The sequence below is a fragment of the Clarias gariepinus genome, chromosome 24, assembly GCF_024256425.1.
Source record: "Clarias gariepinus isolate MV-2021 ecotype Netherlands chromosome 24, CGAR_prim_01v2, whole genome shotgun sequence".
NCBI classification, from domain to species: Eukaryota; Metazoa; Chordata; class Actinopteri; order Siluriformes; family Clariidae; genus Clarias; species Clarias gariepinus.
In genome coordinates this window covers 4,902,066-4,915,192 of record NC_071123.1, presented here as the reverse complement: position 1 = coordinate 4,915,192, position 13,127 = coordinate 4,902,066, and the positions used below count along the sequence as shown (strand labels likewise).

The window sequence follows — 13,127 nt, the reverse complement described above, 5'->3', positions numbered from 1 at the left end:
AATCTATAATTTATTTACAAGTTATATGCGTTTCATAGTATGTTTTATAATAAATATTCAATATTTAATAGCCATAGTCTGAAATTTTCACGGCAGAAGTGACAGGTATCCGAGGGGCTTATGTTACCATGGTAACGCATGGAGGAAGTGACGTCTGCGCTAGGTGACTTTGCGGGGTGTTCCGATTGGTGGTGTTTTGTCGAAGGAAGTTCCCTTGAACGCCATCCCATGCAAACGGAGCAGGAAGTAGCGAAACTTTTTAAAATAAAACACACACACATGCTTGCGCACGCACCTTCTTGTGAGCTCTGCGATCCGACTATTAAGACAGTTATCAGTCGCAGCATTATTACTGATGTACACTATTCACTCTACACCTCCTCCTGAGGGTGAGTATCAACCATCCACAACCAACCTTGAGCTTTCTTCTTGCGTTAAACTCCTGGAGCTTTTTCTGAGCCGTGTCCATGTGGGTGAAGTTTGCGGCTTTCCCGGTCACCCACGGGTGCTGCAGGGCCTGCTGCGTCGTCAGCCGCTTCTTCAAATCCTTGACGATCAACTTTTTTACCTATAAAACAGAACGAAGCAAACGGTGATCAAAAAAACAGAAAGAGTGTAAAAAAAAAAACTTACTGTTAGGCTACTCTACTGTAAGGTCAGTCAGGAGCAAGCGCAATGAAATTGTTCGTTCAGTTCATTCACACACCAGGTCCTTAGCGTTAAGAGACACATTGTCCCACCAGGGGGAGACAAACTCATATTCGCAGTTCAGGATGCGCTTGAACATGTACTGATCCCCTCTGTCGTCGAAAAAAGGCTCAAACCCGCACAGTCTGCAAAAAGAGAAACAAATTAAAGAAATAATGATGAATAAAAACACAATTATTCTTACGATAATCAAATATATATACATAAAACCTACATAAAATGAATAGAAATTATCTGACCCTATACTTGACACAGTATCACCCAACTCTACAACTGAAAATAAAGGATAAAATCGAGGCGATGTATACATCTGATGCTTTAATGTGTTATATATTGTGTGTTCTGAGATGCTTTTCTGCTCATCGTGGTCTGTAAAAAGTGATTATTGAAATTACCTGTCTGCTCGAACCAGTCTGACTGGAGGTTTTTTGTTTTCCCACCACTCTGTTTAACACAACTTATCTTTAATATACCATGACACGATCAAAGTGACTAGGCTCAAGTTTTGTTCCTCTCACCAAGCTCACCAATAAGCCTTGGCTGCTCATGAGCCCGTTGTCAGTCCACTGGTTTTCTTTCCTTAGAGTTTTATAATGTTGCTCTGATCCAGTCACCCAGCCATCATAATTCGGCCCTTGTCACAGTAGCTCCAGTTACAATATCTCGTTACAATAGCACCTGGAAGTGAGTGGGATATACTGTACGGTATGCAGCAAAATATACAGTACTGAAACTTGCGCAACACAAACGCGAATAGTTCAGCCGCATGAACTAAGTAAACTAAGTAAACTGCTCGCCCTATCATCCGGAGATCGCTGGTTCGGTTCCCGGGTGAGGCTGTAACTTCTCGCAGCCAGAGGTCTAGAGCTTCCCAATTGCCAGATGAGAAAGGAGAAGGGTGAAACAACAGCGCCACCTACAGTGGAGGATTCTCATTGCCCTATGCACCGATCGAGCTGGTGGCATTAAGGATTAAGGAATACATAAGTGGTTGTGAATGTGGAGCAAGTTTGAAAGTGGTTTGCCAAACAATTCCGAGATAGATTTAATAGGACGGCACCAAAGTAACACAGTTAGGCTGCCTATTGTTGTATGAAACGACATAAACTCTGTCTACTGCGAGGCGGTGCACACACACTTCAAACACTTACAGTACACTACGCATACTGTGGTAAATCAACGCGCTAATAGTGTGTATGTTAGTTTCTTTCAGGAGAAATAAAGTCACAGATGACAACAAACTGATGAATTCGTCTTTTCATTTCAGCAGACTGTATATTTTGTCGCATACTGTGCTAGGCAGAAAGTGAACATTTTGTCCATGAAATTGTTTTGGTCAAGCATAAGGATTCAAGCGATTTTGAAAAGGGCCTAATTGTGATGGTTAGACGACTGGGTCAGAGGAAGAAAAAATGCTGAACTGTCGACAGGGTTACGGGTGGCCAAGGCCTGTGTAGTCCGAACCAATAGAAAATCTATTAGCTCAAATTGCTGAAAAGGTTACTGCTGTTTTCCATAGAATGGTGTAAGAACACACAGCATCTCGCTGTTTTTCTGACAATAAGCATTTAAACGCTGTGTAATTTGTGCTGTTGATTGTTTAAGTGTTATGACTCGATCATCAAAAGCGATCATCTTTCTCGTCAATATTCTGCTGCTCACTCCAGTCCAGTAGGTGGCGGTACTCTGTACCAACTGCTCATAAACTCAACAGAAAAAAAAAACATGAGCATTTGCAAAAGATGCAAGCAGTATTAAAAGCTGTTATCCTTTTGAGGAATTTGTCAATTTTATAGAATTTATCATTTAAAAGTTTCCGTAAATAATTTTAAAGTGAATAGATTCTGAATAAAAAACTGACCTAATAATTCAATTATCTGAATCAACCAATGAAATATCATTTAAATTGCATATCTGAACATGATTTTGTCTGAACATTACCCAAACCATCTAGATTTTAATACTAAGAGAAGAAGAAAACTAGTGGCATAATTTTTTTTTTTTTCTGTCAAAGTACTTTGGTCTGTAAAAAAAAAAAAAAATGGTAATCAAAAGTGCTTTAGAAGAAAACGCATGCTGACCACATGTACCAACACGTAGATAATACATTAAATCATATGGAAGTAACACATCGAATATTTCTCACATATTAGTCGAAATGTCAGGGGAACAATATGCTCTGGTCATTGAGTCTATTTTTGAGCATCAGCTGTGACTCATCGCCATTAAAGTGGACATGAAGACATTATGATAATGAATACACGAGTCTGAATGTAAAAGAATCATATTAATGAAAGGCAAAGCGACATAGCCTGCCTGTCCTCGAATTTTAATTTAAATGACTGAAGGTGCTCTGAAACCATGTAGCTTAGAGAATAATAAATTAAGGCGCGTCACTTACAAGATGTACGTGATAACTCCTACCGACCACATGTCAACTTCAGGCCCGTAGGCACACCCCCGGAGGATCTCTGGAGCTGGGAATGACAGAAACAGGGGTTATGGCTTAGGTTTTGCACTACAGATATATTGCAAAATATGCCACATCCAAAAAACCCAATTGCGTTGTTTTATTTCCTGTGACATGATCAGGAAAGCAAAACTACTGACTGTGCCATCATAAAACAGCAGCTGCCATCAGTGAACTAAATGTGTCTGATAGATTTTTGAAAAATGTTAAGGCCCAAAAAAACATGACATTTACAGTTTGTTACTGTTACTGCAGTTTCCCCAGCAGTCATGGACTTACAGTATGTAGTAGAGGTGCTGATGAGGACAACGCTGATGATTTATTATAAATTGAACTTTGTGTATTGTTTTTAATATTTCTCATTATCGTCCGCAAAAATTGTAATTGAAAAAGTTTTGTGTGCAACAAAACTCAACAATTTGTTCCTTGTTTTAGTTCACTGCCAGTGACTCACTAAAAAAAGGCAACCAAAGCATGAGTTCGCTCATACACATAATATATTCAACGAACATAACTAAACTAACATATGCTTGATACTAAACTGAATACACACAGGCACAAACACACTGATACACACACCGATTGACAAGTTATGAAATAAGGACGGGAGGTCGATTTATAGCATTTTGCCAAATTAAACAAAACCATACTGATATAACCAAAACTATTTTAAACTTTTAACTTTTGACCAAAAAACATTTAACACACACACACACACAATACACATATAGCACATGTTTCACTGCTGTCTGTTTATCTTCAGAAACCCAGTTTTCTGCCGATCCATAATATATTTTTTGCTATTTAAAGATTTTGCACATGCAAAGACTGACAACTGTTAATTATTAACTGTTTCATTGTTGATTATGTACTGGGAGCATTATTTGATGGAGATATTTGTTGATCAGAATATGCTACCCCAATGTCTCCAATACATATGGTATAATAACTTATTAAAATAGGCTTAATTTACTGTACTACTACATTTACCGCTTAAGTGTTTAATATTTTTTGTTAGGGAAGCATAAGTAGATAGAATCTGCTATCAATTCACACTGCGGTAGCATTTTTTGACAAGGCAACAAAAATTTATAGGACACCAGCTAGCTAACGTCATATGACAAATTCTAGACAAAAAATGTTGGCCTATTTCAAAGATATATAATGTAGGTTTTAAACTATATTTAGATCATATTTTAAAAGAAAATTCAGATTTTGTTAACATTTTCTATTCAATTTTTTTAAAACTTTCTAATGCCTGATTACAGCAGCAAGGTACATCATGGCTAATATCTTTCAATAATTTATACTGTATATTAATCTCTTTATTAGTCTCTTAACCTACTTGTCCCTGGAAAGTCATTTCCTACCCTGAACTTTTTTTCTGCACATTTAACAGTGCCACAGACGGTTTACTGTGTTTACCCAGACAAGCTTACCGCAATATCCCGGAGTCCCGCACACCGTCTTCATTGTCACCTGGTCATCTATTATTTTCGAGAGGCCGAAATCAGCTGAAGAAATCAAACCAAAACACATGACAAATAATCTCCCTGGTGTCCTACATACACTACAAACCCTAAAACTGGTACATAAACAAGCAACTATATGGAAAAAAAAAAACATAAACATTTCCTCCCATCCCATCAAGATGCATGTCCTAGACAGGAAACAGAGATCAATAGCCATACCTATTTTAAGAGGAGCATCTGGTGCTGAAGTGGCGTACAGGAGGTTCTCAGGTTTCAGGTCGCGGTGCACGACACCGTTTTCATGCAGGTACTGCAAACAGAGACAGACGCACGTAAATATTCATCACCTTCATCTGGTCCAACAGCTGCTTCGGTGACTCCAAGGTGCGCTAAGTTACAAATCCAAATGTCCTCTTTAACCTGAAGGAATGAATAAGGAGATTCATAAGAAAGGTGTTTTGCAGGATCAGTCCGGCGACTCAACTCCTCTCGTCAATCAATCATAGAGTATCAGCCAATCATAGAAGTCTGTGAGCTCAAGGAGACAAAAGAGCAGTTAATATCTTCTCAAAGTGAGTTTAGATGCCGTGTGCCAGTTTGTGGTTCAAAAGGTTATGGAAAAGGTTTGTTGAAAGCATGTTTCACCTTCACTCTTACAGATACCACTGATTTATCCTAATTCTTGTGTGAAACTAATAAAATAAAACAATATAAATTATAAAACCTTTCATAAGCTTTTACCCAGCTGAAATTTTTGGATGTCGAAACAGTGTTGTGATGTTAAACTGGCAACATTATGGACGTTGGGGCAACTTTGGCAAACTTTTGACAATGAAATGTCAACCTTTACATCCATGGTCCCTTAGGTTTCTAATGTTGTTTGAAATTCTGATTGGAGATCGGGATGTACACAACAGCTTCCCTCACACAGCGTGTGTATCTCTCGTCAAGCTTACCTCTCACGTTACCTCTGTTTCATTTCCACTGTTGATGCTAGTAAATGTGAGTACATACTGTAACATGAGCGCCACAAAAAAATTATTACATAAGAGTAATTTGGGACCTAAGATGAACATTACAGTAATATTTAAGAATGAAAGAAAGAAAATTTGTATTTTAATAAAGCGGTTAAATTGAATGAATTAAATTGAATACTATTTAAAAAAAATAAATTGATGAAAAACCGTCATTGTGGTTATTTAACAAAAAATATGACAGAAATATAATTATAGATAATGGACAGAAATTCCCTAAGTAGCTCTTAAAACATTAAATTTCACAACTCAGATGCATCCCTCTTCTTTTTGTCCCTTTTGTCCCCACTCTTCTGCTCTCGCCCGTCGATTCTCTAACATCTCTTTCCTGCCAGCCACTTTAACCTCGTCACAGCCTCATTTCCTGCCGTACACATCACCAATTGGATGTAACCGCCTTCCCGGCTTTCTGCTGCCTTCATGTGCTTCCAGAAAGATCGTTAATTCTAGTCTCGTAATAAACTGCTGCACATGAGCGTTCCTTCAAGCCACGATTTCAAGTGGGCACACAGGAAATCATTTTGATTCTTGAGTTTCCGACTTATTAGTAGTGACTGATTCCGGGTCAGACAATAGATGACAAGTGGAAAGAGTGGGCACATTATGTTTGTTTTTACAGGAAGCATAACTGCTATTACAAATACTGTAATAGATTAGGGTTTGGGATTAGAGTTTCCCAAATGTCTCTTTCATTAACTTATCTCTTTCAGAGGAGACGATCTTGACCTTAAGATGCTTTGGGTTCTGGCTAGACAATGCTAACAAGCTGATGGCTTACTGAGAACTGGGTCTTTCTATTTCACAGCGTGTGACGTCCAATTTTGTGCTTATATTAATTCATTTATGCCATTTGAGGCATTTACAGGATGAAGTCAATGCATAGAGTTTATTTTAGCCTCCTATAATAGGATTTAATGAACCTGAAAGTCACTTCAGGACAGTGAGAGCAGGCCTAAAATCATAGAAAGACCATGTATTATGGACATTATATAGAATAATGAAAAGTGAATGGATGAAAAAAAAGAAGAGTCTATTTATTTACACTTAACAGTTTTGACTATAATTGTTGTTCTGAAACTTGATGCTTTTCCAACTCTTATCTAATTCTTGATTTAAGTATTATTTTTAACTAATCCTATTATACTTGAGTAATGAATTTGGCCGCTCTAACACTATAAGGAAAGGGATTTTAGAGCTCACCACAGACTCTAAGACAGTAAGAATTTGATCCACAGTTTTGTTTTTCCTTCACCTAGACCACTAGGACCTAAAACCACAACAAACACACAGCCAGGCTGTAGTAGCTAGGACATTAACATATCCTGTTACACAGGTATAAGATTACCTACGCTGGTGCCCTTTAGGACGTATTGCTGTTTATTTATTTCATTTTTTTTTTACTACTTTTAGTCATAATGGTACAATAGGTGTTTGTCCCTTTCTGAACGCCTAATAACGCCTGGGTACATTTCTAATGTCAACTGTAAAGAGGAAACGATGTCAATCTTTACATTACATCTACAAACCAAAGCAAGTGGTGAAGCAGTTATTTGTTGGGAACAACCAAAGACCTAGAAGTGATTTGCTGATTTAAAAACTAAACTTCATTTTGTTATTTTTTTTTATTCTGTGTGTTTTTTATTTTTTTTAGACATTTAGTGGCTACTTATGCTTACAGTGCAATAATATAACCTGGAAATGTTCATAACAAATGTATTTTTTACTAAATTTACTTATTCTCCTTAGTTCTTGTTTCTCTGTTCAAAGTGATTTACAAGGCTATTAAAAATAATAATATATCAAGCCGAGGAAAACAAACCCTTAACAGTAGTGCTGAATTTTTATATAAAGTAATAAAAAGTAATAATAATAATGATGATGATGATGATGATGAAGTGATGGCGATGATGAAGCAGAAATAAAACCAACCCAACAAACAAACAACCAAATAACTAACTAAATACAATTTCAAAAGTTTTAATTAGCTTATTATAATTGCCATATATGTTCAATGTTTTTTTGCTTTTTATTCTTAAAAAAAAAAAATCATAAATTGTATGTTCATTAATTAGTCACAATAATTAAAAGTCTGGGTGCTGAATTCAAAACATTTATTGACTATTATTATAATAATTACTATTTTCAAATATTATTATTATGATTGTAATAATTAGTTTTATTTAAATATAATATGAACTATCATTAAGACCTGCATTTTGTGGGGGGAAAAATTGGATGCATTCTAAAGAGGGAGGTAAAAACAACAACAATCATTATCATCACCATATCATCACTGTTCTAAATCGTAGAAATTAAATCACTTGTAATAAGAAATGTTGAAATACTGCTTTTATAACATAAGTTTAAGCATAATATATTGAAATAAAAAAGGATGAAGTTTGCTATAGGGTTCTATAATGTTTTATAGGCAACACTGTTACCCTGGAAACTCATTAAACACAGCAGCGCAGACCAGCAGAAGTCTGCCTGGTTACAGCAGAACCACATGCTGCTGCCCACACACACACACACACACACAAACACACACACAGACACACACACACACAGAGGGGCTCTCAGCCAGAATTAACTTCTTGATCATGGTTTGAATATCAGAAGAAGAATGTTAAGTGAGCACATGATGCAAATGATATGTTAATTATACATTAATTAGTCCTGATTTATGAAAGCCATGTACTTGAGATGGGCTTCAACTTCAGACTTCCAGAGACAAGCATTGCATTTTATCCCAAGCAGTGCAGATATAAAAGTATAATAACCAGAAACACAAATATGTTCTATGCCAAGCTATATCTGAAATAAAACAGGTCAGTGTTTTACTCTATTCTCACCAATTAGGCTGACATGCCGGAGTGTTATCATTGTGCACTGTCCGAGGGGAATTCTTTCTGTGCAATGCACAGTGGAGCTGACATACATACAGTATATTTTCTCTCTCTCTCTCTCTCTCTCTCTTCCTCTCTTGCCCACTCGCTCCTCAGTCTGAGGTCTATTTATCTCGGTTAATGGACCAGCGCAGCTCATCAGCACAACAGAAGCTGCATGTGAACCCTTATAACCCCTGTCAGGGCCGCAGATACAGAAAACAGTAAATGCTGCATTAGCTCTTGTTTCTAGATAATACAATACGTCAACCCTTCCAGATTTAATTTAAAAGCAAATTAAAGTCTAGAAAGAGATGTTGGTCTACCATAAAAGTGTAAAAATATCACAAGCAGGTACAAGCATAAATAATAACTACAAGAGTAGGTGGGATTGATCACAACATTGGATTAGTCAAACTTTCTCTAAAAGGAGTCTAAATTTATCATATCTTCTTTTATAACTGGATAAAATGGTTCAATTCAAGATAGGACAGATTGGACAACCATGCTGTTGAAATGGGCAGGACTGGCCAAGATTTTTCAAAAGGGTTTAAAATTAGGCAAAATTGCTCCTGGAACAGGCAGGATTGGTCAAGATTACAGTTAGTCCCCAACATACGAACGAGTTCCATTCCGAGAGCTCGTTCGTAAGTCCAGTTTGTTTATAAGTCCAACAAACATTGTCTAGGTATTAGGATACTAACACAATTGGCCATACACCAACAAACAATGTCTGCCATCTTTTCACCTCTCTTCATTTTCTCAATTATTTTTAAATTCGTATTCATTGTTATTGCTTGGCGCTTCTTAGCAGTACCAGTTTTATTGCCCCTGCTTTTACGCTTGCTTCCAAACATCCTGGGATGTATGCTGCATGAACGTGACAACGTATGCTGGACATGTAATCTTCTGCAACTTCGGCAATTGAACATGTTTTATCTAAATCTACTCTGAAAGTGATTGGGAATGGTCAAAACATCTCCCTGGGAGCTCCTTAAATTTTGTACAGGCCAGAAATGGTCAAAGCTTCTCAGAAAGTGGGTAGGAATAGTCAAACATCCTTTGGAGGTTAACAAAGAATGGTGAAACTTTGTCTGGGAATGGGCAGGAATGGTCAAACTTTCTCTGGGAATTCCTCAAACTTTGTACAGGAGTGGTCAGGAATGTCAAACATTCCCAGGAAGTTGGTAGGAATGATCAAATTCTCTCTGCAGGTTGTCAGGAATGGTCAAAACTTCTCTGGGAGTGGGCAGGAATGATCGAACCGTCTCGGAGATTTGCAAGAAATGGTCCCTGGAAGCTGTTGGCATTGGTTTGAGGGTGCACAGAATTGGTCAAGCATTCTCCTGTAAAGGTTTGCTCCAATGTGACCAAGGGATGGTCAAAGTTTTTTCTGGGATTCAGTGGGATTTGATTCAAATGTCTTCAGGAGCATCATGGTCTGGTCAAACTTTCGCTGGGAGTGAATAGAATGGTGAAACTCTCTGGGAATGGGAAGGATGATCAAACCTTCTCTGGGAGTGGCAAGAAATGGTCTTTGGGAGCTTTTGAATTGGTCAGAATTTCTTTAGCAGTGGTTGGAATCAATGAAAGTGTCAGGATCAATGAAAGCCTTCAGTGGGAGTGGGCAGAACTGATTAAAAATTCTTCAAGAGCAGGCGGACGCGAACTAAAGAAAAACAACAATGACGCATGATGGCTTCCTTTAGCATCTAGTCTGATCAACCCAGAGGTGCTTCTCTGGAAAGAAACACATGCACACACACAAATAACACGTACACAAACAGAATGTGTGGAAACTCCTAGTTGATGTACACAGGGGAAAATTATGTGGTGTGATATAAAAAAAAAAACAGGCAACACTTCTAAAGGGGGCGGCATCAAAGCTCACTGTTCCTCCACCCGGTGAGATGTGGAGAGTCTGTGTTTACTTATTGTAGCCTGCCAACTCTCTGAGCCGAAAGCCATGCATGAGCAATGTGCCCACCGTCCTGCTATCTCATCTCCTTGGCAACAGTCATCCTTGGTAAAATGAAGGCCAAGAGGCGAGAATACACTTTAAAAAAAACAAAAAAAACATCCAAAACTACAGACGCTACTGTACACCCCTGAGGACAGATCCGGTTTTTGCAACGTGACAGCTGTCTCAGTTACTTAGTCAGTGCGATGGATGGAGCTGTTGCCAGATTACGTGTTGTGGTGACTGAAAAAGGTGGCAGAACAGCTCTGATAGTAAACACGTGGGGGGGAGAAAGAAACTGAGAAATGGAGAGAGGAAAGACAGTGGGAAAGAGAGAATAGAGAATAGCCATCTGTGACCTCTCGGTGGGGTCTCGGTTCTCCAGCTGGCTTTAAAGTAGAACAGTGAAAGCACTAGAGCTCTTTTAGTGTATCTCCAAGAGTCCAAAAGTATAGGACCGAACAAAGTTCACTAAAGCCCCTTTATGATCGCAGCGCTGAATAATTAGTCAGACTGTAAAAGTAGATTCGTGTTAAACGTATAGACTGAAAAAAAGATATTATTATATTTTATACAGAAAAACATGTTTTTTGTTGTTGTGAACTGTCCAACTAATGCAAAATAAGTTAATTAACGTTAATTAGAATAATACAATATTTAATTTAACCTAGTCATCGCTTCTTATCAATAGTGTTTCTTTTTTTAAAGACGCTTCTGAAGATCACCAAAACTACCAGGGTCGCTAACGACCCCTAATTTGGTTGCCAGATCCTTACCACATGTCCTTTTTTAATACCCTTTAAAATACTTCTACCTGAACCACCTTCTCTAGAGGTGTGTGGATGATTTACACTCATCCTAACCTTGCTGGTTTAATATGAAAAATCCTGAATTATGGGAACCAAAATGCAAATCACTACCACATCTTTTGGGAATTCCGGCTATCAGTCAGTACTGGAAAGAGATTTATAAAGCCCTACACGTTAAACATTTTTAGATGTGACGTACCACAAGGAATCCAGCTTGATCTGCCATGACTGATGATCAGGAGTGCAGCCTCGGATAAAATCGATTCTGTATCGATTGCGCACATGTGCTCGAGTGACGCAACACAAACACATTTAAAAAATTGAATCATGCTATAGCCTATTTTGGGGTACATACATAAATATAATACTGTGCAAAAGTCTTAGGCACCATATCATTTTTAGTACTATTTTTTTATTTATGTTCACAATTTCTGCATTATTATTTACAAAATCATTCACCATTTCCAAACACAACTTAATAATTCATTAATGAATTATATTACAGAAGAATATCTTGCATGATAAAAAGCAACATATTGCAGGACGCGTCAGTTTTTTAGATTTTTCGCGTAAAAATAGAAAGGAGTGAGTGTGACAAAGTTACCAGAAGGACCCGGGCATATTCTCCAGCACGCTCAGTAAAACCTAACAGCTGTTTTAGTTCGAAAACTGCACAAACCTGTATCTAATACTTTTGATTATTTTTAAGCAAAGAGTTTTCACACTAAATATTGACTGTTTTATTACTTTTTAGTGCTTTTTATATAGAAGTTTATTTTATGTCGATTTTTTTTTACATGTGCACAAAACGTTTGTGTATATATACTGCCCAAAAAAATAAAGGGAACACTTAGTCCCGGTTTGACTTGAACCATACATACACATATGAGAGATACACATATTAATATGTTATATATATATATATATATATACACACACACTATATATATATATATATATATATATATGCAGTATATCTGTCTTATTTGTTCATAGCCAAACTCAGTACTGGCACTTATTGGTCAAATGTATTATAATTATTGTATCATATACCATATATACCTACCTTAAAATTGTTCAAAAATGTATTTAATGGTGGCAGGTAAAGAGACCTTGAACAAGAAATGAAAACTCACGGAAGGAAATTACAATGGACATTTATAAAACATGAAAGATCACAGCATCACTGATCATAACATAGAACCATTTGTTTCATACTAGAGAAATGGCTTCATTATGTAACGGCTCACAGACCGGATTTTATTTTCATAATTCAATGATTACGGTGGAAATAAAAAAACCTCTCCTTATATGAATATTACAGATGGGAGGAAAATTGATTCAGTGACATCTCGTGATTTTTTTATGTGGCAATTCATGTATATGGAGTCCAAAATCCATTTCTTTAAATTAATGTTTCATTTCTATACATTATGTTTGCATATAAGGTGGTAAACTGTTGCTGTTCCTCCAGGTGGCATCGTGTGTGGTTAGAGCAAACTATAAAACATTATAATTGTAAAATCTGAAGAAAAAAAAATTATATTGAATCTGGAAATTTGTAAACCCATGATACATGCAATATAATAACTTTGATTGAAACTTACTGTGATAATATTGCATCAGGTGTTCCCTGGTGATTCCCATCCCTAATGTAAATCGTTTTAATATTCCTAATAAACCCTAAATTGAGAATGGCATCAAACATAAACATGTGACTTATACATACTGTACAATATAAATGTCGATGCTGAATTACAGTAAAAAAAAACAATGTTTACAAATAAAG

At 36.9% G+C, this 13,127-nt stretch overlaps 1 protein-coding gene across 1 annotated transcript in view; it reads right to left on the bottom strand.

Annotated features, from left to right (window-relative positions):
* camk4 (calcium/calmodulin-dependent protein kinase IV) overlaps positions 1-13,127 on the bottom strand; it is a 32,665-nt gene that overhangs the window by 3,083 nt on the left and 16,455 nt on the right. Inside the window, exons 6-10 of the mRNA XM_053484827.1 lie at positions 4,870-4,960; positions 4,618-4,692; positions 3,110-3,185; positions 707-833; positions 416-568 (exon numbers count right to left, since the gene is read on the bottom strand). Coding sequence (XP_053340802.1) covers positions 416-568; positions 707-833; positions 3,110-3,185; positions 4,618-4,692; positions 4,870-4,960 — 522 coding nt within the window. The remainder of the gene's footprint in view (positions 1-415; positions 569-706; positions 834-3,109; positions 3,186-4,617; positions 4,693-4,869; positions 4,961-13,127) is intronic.